We start from the raw sequence: 16208 nt of genomic DNA, 5'->3' as shown, positions 1-16208 counted from the left end.
TTTACCCACGCCTCTTAATCCGTATACGCGGAGCGCCCGCCGTATAAGGCTATAGTTACTATAGAAACGATAAGGTATTAGAAGAACAAGCGCATTAATAGAGCCCTGTGCTACTGTCAGAGAACGTACTGTTTACGCTAGTGCGTTTTCGTTTTAAAACACATAACTGTTGCTACGGTTACGCCGGTCGCCTACACGACTCCTGCGTTTTCGACCCTCGAAAACGGAGACTTTTGGAAACGCCAAAGACCCCGCTTAGTGAAAACTCCTGGCTCACATTTCAGTGCAAACAGACCAACACGAAGACTTTCGAAAACCAAGGTGTGGCTTCACCCACATTCGCTCACTGATTGGCTCTTAGATCAGTATCCTTCCCTGATTCGTCCGGCCCCTACCGTATGGCCGTTACACTTCCTCGATCATATACCCAACAACACTGTGTTTGCTGGCTTTGTCATCGTTCTTAGCAGCCACTGTGTAGTTAAATTCTGTATTTTATAATGCTGCAGCTGCTACATGCGCGAGAGGCGAGCTACGATTAGAGAAATCACCAACAAATCTCATTTCAAGCGGCGTAAATTCTACACGGAACGCCGGTTTGGGACTAGCAACCAACTTCCTGTTTACACTTGTATGCGCATGCACAGTGTGCACGAATGGTCATGTGACACATATTCGGTCATGTAGTGTGAACGGAGATGGTTTCTGAAACACAGCGGAAACGCCAGTGTGGACGAGCACTGTGGGGCGGCTGTGGATCAGGTGGTAGAGCGGGTCGTCCACTAATCGTAGGGCCGGCGGTTCGATTCCCGGCCCATGTGACTCCACATGCTGAAGTGTCCTTGAGCGAGACACTGAACCCCAAGTTGCTCCCGATGGCAAGTTAGTGCCTTGCGTGGCAGCTCTGCTACTACTGGTGTGTGTGTGTGTGTGTGTGTGTGTGTGTGTGTGTGTGTGTGTGTGTGTGTGTGTGAATGGGTGAATGAGACACAGTGTAAAGCACTTTGTAGAACTGCTAAGGTTAAAAAAGCGCTACATAAGTGCAGACCATTAGTGTAAACAAGGCCCTAATCAACACCTTTTGACCAATTTGAATCTGAAATTCAATGGCGCTGTGGTATAATGAGGTTAGAGACAAACTATCAAATATACTTCGAATTAAAGTCTAAACAACTAGGATACAACCTGTTAACATAGAGAGAGACCGAATAAAATCATTATTTTCTCAAATTTGATCTGCCTAATCGCTCAGCTGTTGTTGTTTAGTGTCTCATCTTTGTTTTTCTGCTCAGTTTATGATTCAGATTGGTATTAATATTCAAAAGCGAATCCTTCTCATTTAGTGTTAATGGTTTGGTTTATTTTTTCGTGCCGAGGCGGTCATCACCCGGGAATTGGGAAGCTTTTGGAAAAACAGGTCTGGTGTGGCTTTCGCAATCAATTTCGGTTTGAAATTTATTCACTGAAATGTATCGGGCTCTCATGCTGGCAGTCTGCCAGAAATACTCCACGAAACCCCCTGCTAACTTCCATCACCCCCTCGTTCCTCCCCCAGCGCCTCCTATCCTGAGGTACTTGCCTAATCCTACCTCTCATTTCATACCCCGTGCCACTGTCCATGAATGCTAATATGATCACTGGAGATTACCTGCTTTACATTTGTAAATGACAACACCAAAACACCCCCCCCCCCCATAAAACCCTGAACATTTTAACCTGTTATTGGAGGTTAGCCTCATGAGAACACACAGCTGCTCTAGACTGAAGCATTCTCACTCTGTTTCATTTCAGAGGGTGAGGGGGGAAAAGATGAGGAACAATAAAGCAACATAACTCATCCGGATATCGTCAGAAATGATAGCTGGCGGAGGAGAAGGCGGGAATCATTCTTGTAAAAGTGATGGGGGATGAAATGCTACTCCTGGTTCTGATTCTTGGTGTAAGTGCTGATTCGACGGTGTAAGTGCAAAGCGCATCAGGAGCCAAGTGCAAAGGAACCAAAAACAAATAGCAAATTTGGAAACACGAGAGTAGAACCATAAACCCCAGAGCAAATTCAGAAACAGCGCTGCAAATCTGGCAACGTAACAGCAAAACCAAAAACATGACCGAAAATTTGAGAAGACACCAGGATATTTAGAAATGCAAAAGCGAATTCGGTAATGTGACAGCAAATTCGGGAAGCATCACAGTAAATGCGGTAACACTGCAGCAAATTCGGAAGCACAACAGCAAATTCGGTAACATGGCAGCAAATTCGGAAGCATAACGTTAAATGCGGTAACATGACAAATTTTAAAACACATCAGCAACTTCAGTAATTGACCGCAAATTTGGAAGCACAGCATCAAATATGGAAGCACAACATCAAATTCGGAAGCACGACAGCAAATACGGAAGCACAACAGCAAATTCGCTAACGTGACAGCAAATACGGAAGCACGACAGCAAATACGGAAGCACAACAGCAAATTCGCTAACATGACAGCAAATACGGAAGCACGACAGCAAATACGGAAGCACAACAGCAAATTCGCTAACATGACAGCAAATACGGAAGCACGACAGCAAATACGGAAGCACAACAGCAAATTCGCTAACATGACAGCAAATACGGAAGCACAACAGCAAATTCGCTAACATGACAGCAAATACGGAAGCACAACAGCAAATTCGGAAGCATGACAACAAATTCGGTAACATGACAGCAAATACGGAAGCACAACAGCAAATTCGCTAACATGACAGCAAATACGGAAGCACAACCGCAAATTCGCTAACATGACAGCAAATACGGAAGCACAACAGCAAATTCGGAAGCATGACAACAAATTCGGTAACATGACAGCAAATACGGAAGCACAACAGCAAATTCAGAAGCACAACAGCAAATTCGGTAACGCGGCAGCAAATTCGCTACATGACAGCAAATTCGGTAACGTGACAGCAAATTCAGAAGCACAACAGTAAATTCGGTAACGCGGCAGCAAATTCGGAAGCACAACAGCACATTTTTCAACATGAAAGCAAATTCGGAAGCATGACAGCAAAAAATAGCAAAAGCCAAAAATATGACAACAGCACAAAAATTCGGAAATATAAGAAAACCAACAGGAAAACCAGAAACACGACAGGAAATCTGGAGACACAAGAGGAAATTTCGAAATGTAACAGCACACCAGTATAACCATGAACATGACAGCAAACTGGTAAAGATGGCAGCACTAACACAAATCAGAAACGGTAAAAAATATTCTCGGTGATGGCGGTTAGCTGAATACCAGCTGAGCCCTCACATCACACCACCACATTAGTGCTAATGTTTGATTAGGAGCCAGCTCCATACTTGGCCTGGAGCTCGAGCTGATCTGTGGCACCACAGGGAGTATTTCTTTAAAAGCGAGTGAAGGCGGTGGACTGAATGAGTCTGTTTGTCACTAGCAAACCCAGACATGCTAGCATGCTGTGAGACGTGGGGTCCAGGAAGGGGGCTGATGCCTTCAACCTTACCCAAAGAAAGTACACGAGATCCCTAGATGAAGCAAGCATCATCTCATCTATCGGCTCACGACAAAAGCTCACTGACGCGGATTGAAACAAGTGAAACGGAAAGAGCCTTTAATCGATAACGCTTTGGATTTAGCGACAGGTACCTTCCGGGTCTCCGTCAGCTCTCAGACCTAATTCTTACACACATTAGCCACTTTTTTTTTGTGACAAGAGGCTCTCAGCGCAAATGAAAGAGATTTATCGACCTAGCAACACGCTCAATAATTTAAAAGCCTTTATGATTCAAGACTTGCCTTAGCAGAGATGTTCACAAAAACGAAAAAGTGCCTGGATGATGTCATGCAGTGCAACGTAACCGCAGATCAGACGCTGTTTTGTGTGTAACTCCCTTTAATGAGTTTATAATCCTTCATAAGCAACGCTGAAACGATTTATCCTTTCAGCCAGGGTCAGTTTTACACGGGGAAGAGAGGGAATATCGGTATTCCCAGAGTCTCTGGGCGATCCCATCATATTTTCCATGCTAGCGAATGGACTGTAGTCATCACTTGGAAGGTCAGATTTATAACAAAGTATAAACACATATCATATCATCATGTTGTGATGCGTACCGTACATGAGGCGTCACACACGACTGAATCTGAAAAGGCTTTACAACCGTACCTTTATTATGCAATATGAGCTGTAATAACGATAACATGATTCTAAATAGTGTTTGTAATGTGTTATGATAACGATTCCAATAATGCAGCCGCAATTTGCATACTGCATCATGCGACCTGTTTGTTTTTGTGTGTGTGTGTGTGTGTTTGTGTGTTTATTAATTCCATTGTTTCACTTGGTTAAGTAACACAAGCGTATCTTTGTGTGACTTCAGAAAGAAAAGGTGGAAAATGGAATGATAATAAGTCTTTATTGGTCACAGCACAGTGAAATCCTTTTCTTTGAATACCCGAGACAGGAAGTTGAGGTCAGAGCGCAGGGTCAGCCATGTTGCAGCGCCCCTGGAGAAGAGAAGGTTAAGGGCCTTGCTCAGGGGCCCAGCTTGGCAGTGCCAGGGCTTGAACCGCTGACCTTCTGATCAGTAACCCAGAGCCTTAACTGCTAAGCCACCACTAATACCCCCCCCCATAGCTACTCATGATATTACAGGTGTTGGCTGGTTGATAACCCAAGCGAGAAAGACAATAAATGAAACCCTACATCAAAAAAAAAGGATGGATTTATCCGTCTGTCTATGCTCCTGTCTCTTGGCGTGATTGATATTATTGCTCTTGGACAGCATCACTCTCTCATTCACGGTTGGATTGGATTTTGGTTTCTGTTTAAGCCTCCTTTTTGCAACGCTTGACGTCCGAGCTGTTACCGGACAGCTTTTTTATAACCCGTCCATCCAGTTAAGGTCTTCCGGCTGAATTAAGGCGGCGGTTTAGACGAGAGGGTAAACGATCGAGTAAGACGAGATGTTTGCTCTGTTCAGCCTGACCTGGGTTAGTTTATGCTAGGCGGTTTGCTTTGATATTATGTATAAGCATTTGTCTTGTTGAATGTTGGTCTGATCTAAATCAATAACGAGCGATGGTGAGAGAGAAAAAAATGAGGTGTCTGCTCAGAGATCAGTCGATAAGTCATTGGGCTAAAGACTACGGTAGCTTAATGTCCACACCATGACAGCAGAACGATACTCGGCCATTTACTGTAACAAACGGCGAAAAGGCCTTTTGTTTGGGCCTCCTTTGTGCTCCTTAATCACCATCTGCTCTCTTTGTCATCTTTGGATCTTCCAAGTCGTTATCTAAGGAAGAATTCCATGTAAAACCCCCAACGATACACCCACTGGAGATCGAAAAGACAAACTGTACTACTGTACATCCGAATTTAGTCTGATTCAAAGCGAATCGATTCTTTTGATTCTCTTGCTGTGTGTTTGTGCTCTCGTTTGTTTGTTTGTCCGGATTTCCAGAACACATGGCACTTCTGCAGTGCTACGGCTCTGTGCTTTGGCTCAGCTTAGCAACTCGCAACCCAAAACACATGCCATCGTTCCGGTTTGATTCACATCCTGCACCCGAGTCGATTCCGAGTCAAATCACTTTCTCACTCGAGTCCGCTGAGACGGAGTGCGATCGCTGTGTGCTCGAGAACTTCACTGAGGGCGAGAACACACAAGGGCTGCGTTCAGACGGATTAAACACTGCATATGGGAAAGAAACCTGAATTTTACATCCAACAATGTGATAACACTTTACTTAATGCTCATATTCATAATGCTACACATTCATACAATATTCATAAACCTACATAAATGTTTATTAAGGTTTATTCCAACTGGCATCAGCTCTTAAACATGTCTGAGGCTATTTATCAGGCTATAATAGTACACCTTCATAAGCAGTTCATGATCACAGACAATAAGCAATAAGTTAAGTTGACATAACACTGTAGTAAAGTGACATATGTGACATTTTTAATGACATAAGGGAGTGTTATGACACTTTCATGGCTGACGTTAGAAATGATGACATCTGGCAAAAATTTGAGTCACATATTCCGAACAAAACCCTCACACACATCAATACATTTACATAAGATGTACATAACATGGTCATAACACTGTCATAACATTCTATTAAGTGTTCATACATACATATTTTTTTATTTTACGTAAAGTTGAGAGAAAATATACAGTACATAATTATTAATGCTGAGTTATGATCATCATCATGGTCAGAACTGTCACTATGGAACAATGTTTTAATGCCTCAAGACACAACCTTATGATACATGACACAGGCGGTATGTCAAGCTGAAATCAAAACTGAGAGAAGCCTTTATGACAACTAAATCCTTTTTTAAATGCATTACGTATATTATGTATGTCTGAGGTCATGTAGGTGTAATGTAGCCTTATAAACACCAGTAGAGTAACAACAGTAACAGTACAGATGTGCTTATTGTTGGGGGAAATAAATAATAAACGCTTCCTTCTAAACACCAGGGTTTTAGATGCTGTATTCATTAACGTTTTGAGCGATCGCGCGAGCGAGCGAGTGAACAGTGAGTCATGGCTTTGTGTTTTAAGTAGATGCTGAATCAGGATGAGATCACGAACACTGACTGTGGAGTACAGTCAATTTATGTTAGTGTGAGTGTCTTTTCTCTCCATCTGTATTCTCTGTGAGATGACGACACAGACATGGGCCACAGATTCAAGCTCTGTCAGGTTGACCAATCGCTTTATTACCAAGCCGAAAAAAATACAAATTGAGGCAGCAGTGTGTTTCTAAAGGCGTGACTCATCCGTCTGCATGAGATGACACTGTCTTATTCGTTCAACTTTTAAACCTGAGACGGCCTGAATACTGAAGCCTGAATACTGCATACTGAAGCCTGAATACTGAAGCCTGAATACTGAAGCCTGAATACTGAATACTGCATACTGAATACTGAATACTGAATACTGCATACTGAATACTGAAGCCTGAATACTGAATACTGAATACTGAAGCCTGAATACTGAAAACTGAATACTGAAGCCTGAATACTGAAGCCTGAATACTGAATACTGAAGCCTGAATACTGAATACTGAATACTGCATACTGAATACTGAAGCCTGAATACTGAATACTGAATACTGAATACTGAAGCCTGAATACTGAATACTGAATACTGCATACTGCATACTGAATACTGAAAACTGAATACTGAAGCCTGAATACTGAATACTGAAGCCTGAATACTGAATACTGAATACTGCATACTGCATACTGCATACTGAATACTGAAAACTGAATACTGAAGCTTGAATACTGAATACTGAAGCCTGTTTTTTTTATTATTATTATTTAAATCAATACAATCATGTCATCATGCCTATTATTTAAGATGAAGTATGACTTTGTAAATACTAGATTGGTTTTGTTCATTGATATTTTGGAGAATTTGCTTGCTGTATTTGTATATAATAATAATAATAATAATAATAATAATAATAATAATAATAATAATGCCAAGGATCGCAGTTTTTTTGATTCACTAACAAACGATGGCATACTTTTTATCCATTTATAGTTACATTTCATGATATGGAACGTCCATGAAACGAGTCAGTTCCTGTTCCCGCTTCCGTTCTGGCAGTTATAAACACTTGTTCCCTCGCCAGCTTCTCTTTATTCTCTCTTTCCGCTTATCACGTTAGCGAGAAACCTCACAGCGTAAACCCGTCTGTCCCGAAGACGTCGGAAAACTTAGCGTTACAGCTGTACCTCTGACACTGGAGACTCCTTCCGTAAATGTTAAATAAGCATCTCCTTGCTTATTAGAAGAAGAAAAGTTCACCACGTCAACGATGTCTTTAGTAAATCTGTTTATGCGGAGCGTCCGCCGTACACGTCCCTGCGAATGAGCTGTCGCTATAGCAACGATAACGAGCGCGTTAATGCTACTGTTATACTAGAGCTGCTGTTATAGAAAACTAATACCCACAGTTCGACCAATCAGAATCCAGAATTGGGTGCTGTGTTGGGAAACTTTAGAAAATTTGAGAGATTTTAAAATCACTGTCGTTTTTTTCTCCACTAAACCCACTTCATCTGAACCGACTCTATTAAACATGATAGATTTCATTACGGGATTTATTACTGACTTTGCCTTAATGACCGTGTCGTAACTCACCTATCCCTGTTATTTCTACACACTCCCTTCTTTGCTTTGTCTGCGTGTGTGTGTGTGTGTGTGTCCATCAGCACCTTCATTTACCTTCTCATCCATTTCAGCACCTTCATTTGTGGGTTCATCTCTTTTTTTCTTTGTCTTTTCATGACACACTTTCATTTTATGTATGGGTAAGTACGTGATAGGAAGTAGATTTACATACACACACACACACACAAACACACACACACACACACACACACAAACACTATCCTAATCTGTTTGAAGTCCAGCAGAATGAGTGGAGGGGGCTTGTCGGTGCTCATGCAGTATTCATGTCGTACGATGTGTGGCTGAAGTGTGTGTGTGTGATCGAGAGGGACGTGTGTGTGTGTGTGTGTGTGTGTGTGTGTGTGTGTGTGTGGGTGGGTGGGTTTTTTTGCGTGTCAGAGGCATCTATCGAGAGCCGCTTGGCGCAGCATTCATGCATCGCCGCTGCGGCTGAGGAAGTGTGAGAAAGGGGGCTGGGCTGGGAGGAGAGAGAGAGAGAGAGAGAGAGAGAGAGAGAGAGCGAGGTGAGAGCGGCACACAGATTGAGAGAGAGACGTGGAGAGGAGAGAAGAGAGGAAAGGAGGGACCATTGGACTTCTGCCAGGGTTTCCCAGCAACAGGGGGAGCAAGAATCGCGTCCGATTCAATCTCCCGATGAATTCCCGACGGTATTCCGCCCCTCTTGCCTGATCCCGGACTCTCGTCATCCTTTGCTCTAAGGAAGAGAGGGAAGCACAGAGAGCAGGAGAGAGTGCAGTGCAGAACAAGGTTAAGGTGTGGAGTTGAGTGACGAGAGGAAGACGCGCCCCAGTTGGGAACAAGCGCAAAAGAGGAACCGACACGAATAGAAGAAGGAACAGAAAGTAAATCTTCGGAATTCTTTTCGGACTTTGGCGTAGATCGTGGATGGATAATTTGGTTTTCCGTGAGAGGAAGTGATTTCCAGAAGTGCACAGCGATAAAGAAGAAATCTTTACCTTGGAGTTTTCCAGGAATGGTGCATCTCTATGAGCCGAGTCTGTGGGATTTGCTTTCCGTGCCAGGAAACTTTTCCCGGCTCACTTTCGCCAGCTTTTCTGACATCTTACCATCATTCCTGCTTCGTCGTCCTTTCCCTACGTATATCCGAGCTTCTTAATTGCTTCAAATTCCGAATCTCGAATGAAATCCCCATCCTCGGGAACCCCGGTGCCTCCGTCACTCGCCGCTCATCCACTTCCTCCGACCTGCAGGAAAGCATGGACCGAAAGTGTAAACGTGAACAGATAAGCGTCGGGAAAAATAAACCTCAGTCGTCTGTTTGCTGTTATGAACTCTGAGAAGAGACAATGGACTGGAGAGAACTGTAAGTACACTCGTTCACAGATCTCTGTCCCGTCAGGCAACCTTCATCCTCATCCTCATCCTCATCCTCGTCCTCATCCTCATCCTGTTCCCTCTAACCTCCACCCACTACACCTGTTCCCTCTAACCTCCACCCGCTACACCTATTCCCTCTATCCTCCACCCTCTACACCTGTTCCCTCTAACCTCCACCTGCTCCACCTGTTACCTCTAACCTCCACCCAGTACACCTGTTCCATATAACCTCCACCCGCTACACCTGTTCCATATAACCTCCACCCGCTACACCTGTTCCCTCTATCCTCCACCCGCTACACCTGTTCCCTCTAACCTCCACCCGCTACACCTGTTCCATCTAACCTCCACCCGCTACACCTGTTCCATATAACCTCCACCCGCTACACCTGTTCCATATAACCTCCACCCGCTACACCTGTTCCATCTAACCTCCACCCTCTACACCTGTTCCATCTAACCTCCACCCGCTACACCTGTTCCATCTAACCTCCACCCGCTACACCTGTTCCATATAACCTCCACCCGCTACACCTGTTCCATATAACCTCCACCCACTACACCTGTTCCATATAACCTCCACCCACTACACCTGTTCCATCTATCCTCCACCCTCTACACCTGTTCCATCTAACCTCCACCCGCTACCTGTTCCATCTAACCTCCACCCGCTACCTGTTCCATCTAACCTCCACCCGCTACACCCGTTCCATCTAACCTCCACCCGCTACACCCGTTCCCTCTAACCTCCACCCGCTACACCCGTTCCATATAACCTCCACCCGCTACACCCGTTCCATCTAACCTCCACCCGCTACACCCGTTCCCTCTAACCTCCACCCTCTACACCTGTTCCCTCTAACCTCCACCCTCTACACCTGTTCCATCTATCCTCCACCCTCTACACCTCTTCTATCTATCCTCCACCCGCTACACCTGTTCCCTCTAACCTCCACCCGCTACACCTGTTCCCTCTAACCTCCACCTGGTACACCTGTTCCACCTAACCTCCACCCTCTACACCTGTTCCAGCTAACCTCCACCCACTACACCTGTTCCATATAACCTCCACCCGCTACACCTGTTCCCTCTAACCTCCACCCTCTACACCTGTTCCCTCTAACCTCCACCCGCTACACCTGTTCCATATAACCTCCACCCGCTACAGCTGTTCCATCTATCCTCCAACCGCTACACCTGTTCCATCTAACCTCCACCCGCTACACCTGTTCCATCTATCCTCCACCCGCTACACCTGTTCCATCTATCCTCCACCCTCTACAAATGTTCCATCTAACCTCCACCCGCTACACCTGTTCCCTCTAACCTCCACCCTCTACACCTGTTCCCTCTAACCTCCACCCGCTACACCTGTTCCATCTATCCTCCACCCGCTACACCTGTTCCATCTAACCTCCACCCGCTACACCTGTTCCATCTATCCTCCACCCGCTACACCTGTTCCCTCAAACCTCCACCCGCTACACCTGTTCCCTCTAACCTCCACCCTCTACACCTGTTCCAGCTAACCTCCACCTGCTACAGCTCCTGTTTGGTCAGAAGGTGTTGATTAATTTTCTATAACAGCAGCTCTGACCGTAGTGTGGTTATAAGAATATAGCAGTAACGTTGCTTCATTGTTGATTATTTTCCCATAACAGCACGGCACACCGAGCTGTAATGCTGACTTAACAGAATTCTATGTTGTGTGTAAGAACAGTTTTAAGAACCAAGCAAAAGAACCAAATGCTTCATGTCTGAGATTAAAATTTAATAGTTGTGGGGTTTCTTTCTCGTCTTTCCGTCTGAGTAAAGTGAGCTTCATGAAGCTACACGAGTAAAGTAGCTTGTTAGCTCCTCTCCAGTTATCTTAGCTAGCTAGCTAGATAGTGCTAACCTGACAGAAGAGTAAATCGCTGCTTGTTTGTGTGTTTGTTCTGCTTTGGTAGCTTTTGTCGCATTTCATGACCAAAAAAAAAAAACGTGCAGTTTTGCGTAAAAAAAATTCGTCCAGAATGAATAGTTTGTTTCCATGGTAACAGATAATGAATGGAGTTAACATACAGAAGTCATGGTGCTGTTTTGAAGGTTTTTTTTCTTTTTCTTGGGCTTTCCATCATCTGTGTGTTATTAATACATTACTAAATACATCCACAGGGTCAGTCTTGGCGCTCCAATAGCACAACACTTGGTGCTTAAGCCCTGACTCGAGACCTACTGTACCTCCTCACCAAGCACTTGTGTTAGCACTTTGTTTATCTATTAGTTTTTTTTTTTTTTAAATCCTTGTTTTGAGCTTTATTTTTATACTCTACTCTCCAACAGTGCTTCTGAACTAGCATGAGGATGTGTTTCTGATGCAGAAGTGCTTTGTAGTCTCTAAGTCACCCTAGATAAGGGCGTCCAGACCTGCAAGCACGTCCATCTCCAAACCTCAGAGCTTCATAGATGTAGCCATAAGCATTTCACAAGCATCTCTTGCTATTCGCAATGCAGAACCTGAACCGGGTCAGAGAGATGATGTTGGGATGATGGGCGTAGCTAAACTCCGAACCCGAACGACGCAAGTTTTAAACCTGTGCCACTGCTACAATCTGCAGCCTTTACAGGAAGTGTGGAGAACAAACTATCAATAACACCACGCAGGCATGTTGAAGACAAACATGGGACATGATTACAGTGTAGTTCAGTTGAGGTTCAGGATGTGGGTGTAGATTACACTGGGACCATTAAAAACATGTTCTCACCACTTTGTGAAAGTGTAGTCTGTTTCCAATCTGATTTTCTTAGAGTGCACATAGAAACGCTTCTTTAGATCTTCAGATATTTCTTTAGATCTTTCTTTAGATCTTTCTTTCGGTCTTTCTATTGATGTTCAGATCTTCTTCAGATCTTTCTTTACATCTTTCTTTAGATCTTTCTTTAGACCGTTCTTCAGATCTTTCTTTAGATCTTCAGATCTTCTTTAGAGCTTTCTTTAGATCTTTCTTCAGATCTTTCTTTAGATCTTTCTTTAGATCTTTCTTTAGATCTTTCTTCAGATCTTTCTTTAGATCTTCAGATCTTCTTTAGATCTTTCTTTAGACCGTTCTTCAGATCTTTCTTTAGATCTTCAGATATTTCTTTAGATCTTTCTTTAGATCTTTCTTTAGGTCTTTCTTTAGATCTTCACTATTAAGAAGGGGTTTGTTTCTCAGTCTGTAATAAAGTATCTATGAGTCTCACTTAGTATGATAAAACTCTTGTGTTTGGATAAGGTATTTGTTTTCTGGAGTTAACCCGTCTTATTTATCTGAAGAAAACATATTTAAGTGTAGCCAGTGATTGCTGGGTCAGCTTGTCCTTTAAACCTCCAGCACAGTTTCTTTACATGACAGCAGTGGCATCGTCTGCAGCCTGCGGCCACGTCACGGTTTCTTGATTCCTACTGAGTTTGTTTGTGGCTTTATTAAATTGCGCTGTCAGATGCACGATATAAATAAAAAAACAATTCAGTGCTAAGTAATAGGACATGCTGGATCAGGTGCTGTTTTACACGCTGCTGAATAATGAGTGCGGGAGCCATTTTCTTAAATGAAACCAAGTTTGCAGTGATTAATGTGATAAAAGTGGCATGGAGGCATGAAATACACACACACACACACACACACACACACACAGACACAGGTGAGTTTAATAATCTGAATGAAAGTGTCTAGATAATTGACTTTAGCAGCTGTGTAATAGGAGGACCTTTCCTCGTGTAAACATTCACGTAACGTTTGAATTCGGTTGCCAGATCTGGATCTGATCCTCCTGGCGTGGATGGAAACATTAGCAAAAATGGAAAAGATGGTGAAATGCTTAGAGATAGGTGTCGTGGTTGCCAGATTCTGTGCTTTTCCCCTTAAATTGAGCTACTTTGCAAAATAATTTTCAAAGTAGCATTGCATAGTGCAGATTTAAGTTTAAATCTTACTGTAAATGAAAGTATGAGTTTAAATTGCGCTCCGGTGTTATCTAGCGCCGCAGTGACAGAGCTAGGACATGCAGTGAGTCGACTAAATATGCTTTTTTTTTAACAGTCTGTTGAATTTAACCTCAAGTCATGAATCCACTTCGTCTCTCGGACGTTGCTCAGTGATGCTCCACGTTCCCGAAATTGTTCCGTATTAATGTAGCATCTCTAAACGTTTATTAATCAAGCTTTGTGTTTTTTTTACTATTATTATTTGTATCCTTTGCCGAAGTTGCGTCTCCAGTTCAGGAGATCTCCAGTGTGAGGTCTTGGAGGGAAAAAGAGATTTAACAGGTGGCTGCATCTTGTCAAAGTTCAGTCTAGCGTGTCAGAGCTTAGCCGGAACATGTGATGTGAACTTGATATGCTCCTGAAAGATATCTCAATTCTTCATAAAATGCTCATGTAGAGAGGCTGTTTTTCAGACTCAGAGAAAGCATGTGCATGCATGAGAGGTGAGACAGGGGCTTTGTCCCCAGACGTGGGTCTACATGCCAAAAAAAAAGCCCCCCCCCTTCCTCCTCCTCCTCCTCATCTTTTTTTCTCTACCCTTGTTCTCGTCTGATTGGCCTCCCACTTCCTCAGCCTGCCGCGCTCCGTGCCTCTGATGGAAATTCAATATTCCTGCCACGGAGAACACGAACTGGCACATGACTGCCGGGACGTGTTTACCCTCCACGCTCTCTGTTTCTACATTTTTAATGCCAATGTATAATAACACCATTCCAACAGTGTGTGTGTGTGTGTGTTGTTTTTTTTACATTTAAAACCTTGTAGAATCTCTTCTTGGGGTCATTATCACACACACACCTACTCACACACACACACACACACACACACTTGAATCCCCTGGCTGTCTCGCTCCGTGTCCTTCACGGAGGCTGTAATTACACAGAAATTCTGCGCTCCTGAAGATGCTGCACTACAGACGGTGGAGTGAAAAATGAGGACGAGCGAGGGACCGTGAGAGAGGACAAGAACGAGAGAAAGAGGAGAAGGAGGATGAGAACAACGCTTTTTAATCAGCTCAGGCTCTGCTTGTTACTCAGCGTTGGCCGACGTCTCCATCCTGACGCACATCCTGAAGTGTTTATGACGTACACAGTTACAGCTTTCAGGAGACTCCTTCCATAAATCTTCCATAAATTAGAGAAAACTCCATATCAAAACCGTATCAATGATTTCACACGTTTTTATAGTGGAGCGTCCACCGTACACGTCCCTGTGACACTACTGTCTGAGCCGCTGCTATAGAAAATGAATCAGCTCCTTCTGACCAATCAGAATCCACACGCTGATATTTAACAGGCCGGGTGTAGCCCACGATACAGTCGCAACCCAGCAGCGGATCAATATAGCAAGTACGAAAAGAATAATAATAATAAAAGAAGAATAATAATAAAAGCTCGGAGATCAAAGCGGTTACTGAAGACGTGTCGCTGTACACGAGTCGCTGTGTGTTTGTTATAGCAAGCGAACGTCTGTGACGCCGTCACGTCGTTGTATGTGTGTCATAGACGTAAGTAACAGACAAATCACTGACAAATCTCCAACTACATAGAGACGGAAAGACAGAGAGACAGACAAGTGGATGGATGGACGGATAGACAGACAGAGACACACAGCGAGTTAGACAGACAGAAGAACAAACAGGCAGACAGACAGGCAGACAAAAAAGCATACAGCCTGAAAGACAGACAGGTAGGGAGACAGACACAAGGACAGATAGACAGACAGACACATTCAGAGAGGCAGACGGAAAGGATGGATGGACAGACGGATAGACGTAGACAGACACATTGATAGATGGAGACATAGACAGTTAGATAAATGGATAGAAGAACAAAGAGGCAGACAGACAGACAGACAGACAGACACAGACACAAACAGTTTATCAGTGTGTGTGTGGGGGGGAGGAGGGGTAGTAGTTTAATTACATATAAGATGAGTGTGTGTAGAGTTCCTGTAGAAAACACACAAGTCTAGACTAAAAGCAATTAGCATTACATGTAAAAGCGCTAAAAGCAGACTATTCAGTAGTAAACACTAATCCTTACAGTTCCTTATTTACTCCTCATTTCTGCTGCACAGTGTTGACCTCTTCCTGACCTCCATCTACTCCATGTTTTTCTTTTCCTCAGGGCTGCTCAGAAGCTGAACCTCTCCAAACGGAAGAAGCCTCAGCCTCCTCCGCCGCCATCCCCACCTGACCCCGATGAACCGTTCTTCTACACAGACGGCTTCAGTGCCGCCCTGCAGCTCTCACCCCCACCTGTCCCACCATGCCTGCTCAGGGTGGGGTCAAAGGTCAAAGACAGCCCTGGGATGGGCAAGGTACAGCCGCGTATCTGAGGCCGCCGTGATGTTTAGGACATAGTGATGATGATGTAATGCTGCTAACATCAACATTTGCTTTGAACCATAACAATGCGTGACTTTGTCTTGTTATGAATTGAGAAAAAAAAAAATCTGTGGAGTTGAAGATTGCTCTGTAAGAATGTCATCTTGGACAGTTGTCAAGTCACCATCAAAGAGGTCTGTGTGTGTGACGGCTCGGGAAAGAGCAGTTGTACAAATTCCCAGGGTGATGGAATTCCAAGTAGCTATTTGGGAATACCAGATCGCATTCCGGAATGT

General features: G+C 43.9%; 1 protein-coding gene across 1 annotated transcript in view; it reads left to right on the top strand.

The window, feature by feature from the left end:
* The window catches only part of kif26aa (kinesin family member 26Aa), a 91148-nt gene that overhangs the window by 50461 nt on the left and 24479 nt on the right, over positions 1 to 16208 (top strand). Inside the window, exon 5 of the mRNA XM_053613936.1 lies at positions 15713 to 15905. Within this exon, the coding sequence (XP_053469911.1) occupies positions 15713 to 15905 (193 nt within the window). The remainder of the gene's footprint in view (positions 1 to 15712; positions 15906 to 16208) is intronic.

Source organism: Ictalurus furcatus, chromosome 25, assembly GCF_023375685.1.
Source record: "Ictalurus furcatus strain D&B chromosome 25, Billie_1.0, whole genome shotgun sequence".
In the NCBI taxonomy this organism is placed as follows: Eukaryota; Metazoa; Chordata; class Actinopteri; order Siluriformes; family Ictaluridae; genus Ictalurus; species Ictalurus furcatus.
This window is presented reverse-complemented; position numbering and strand designations above follow the sequence as displayed.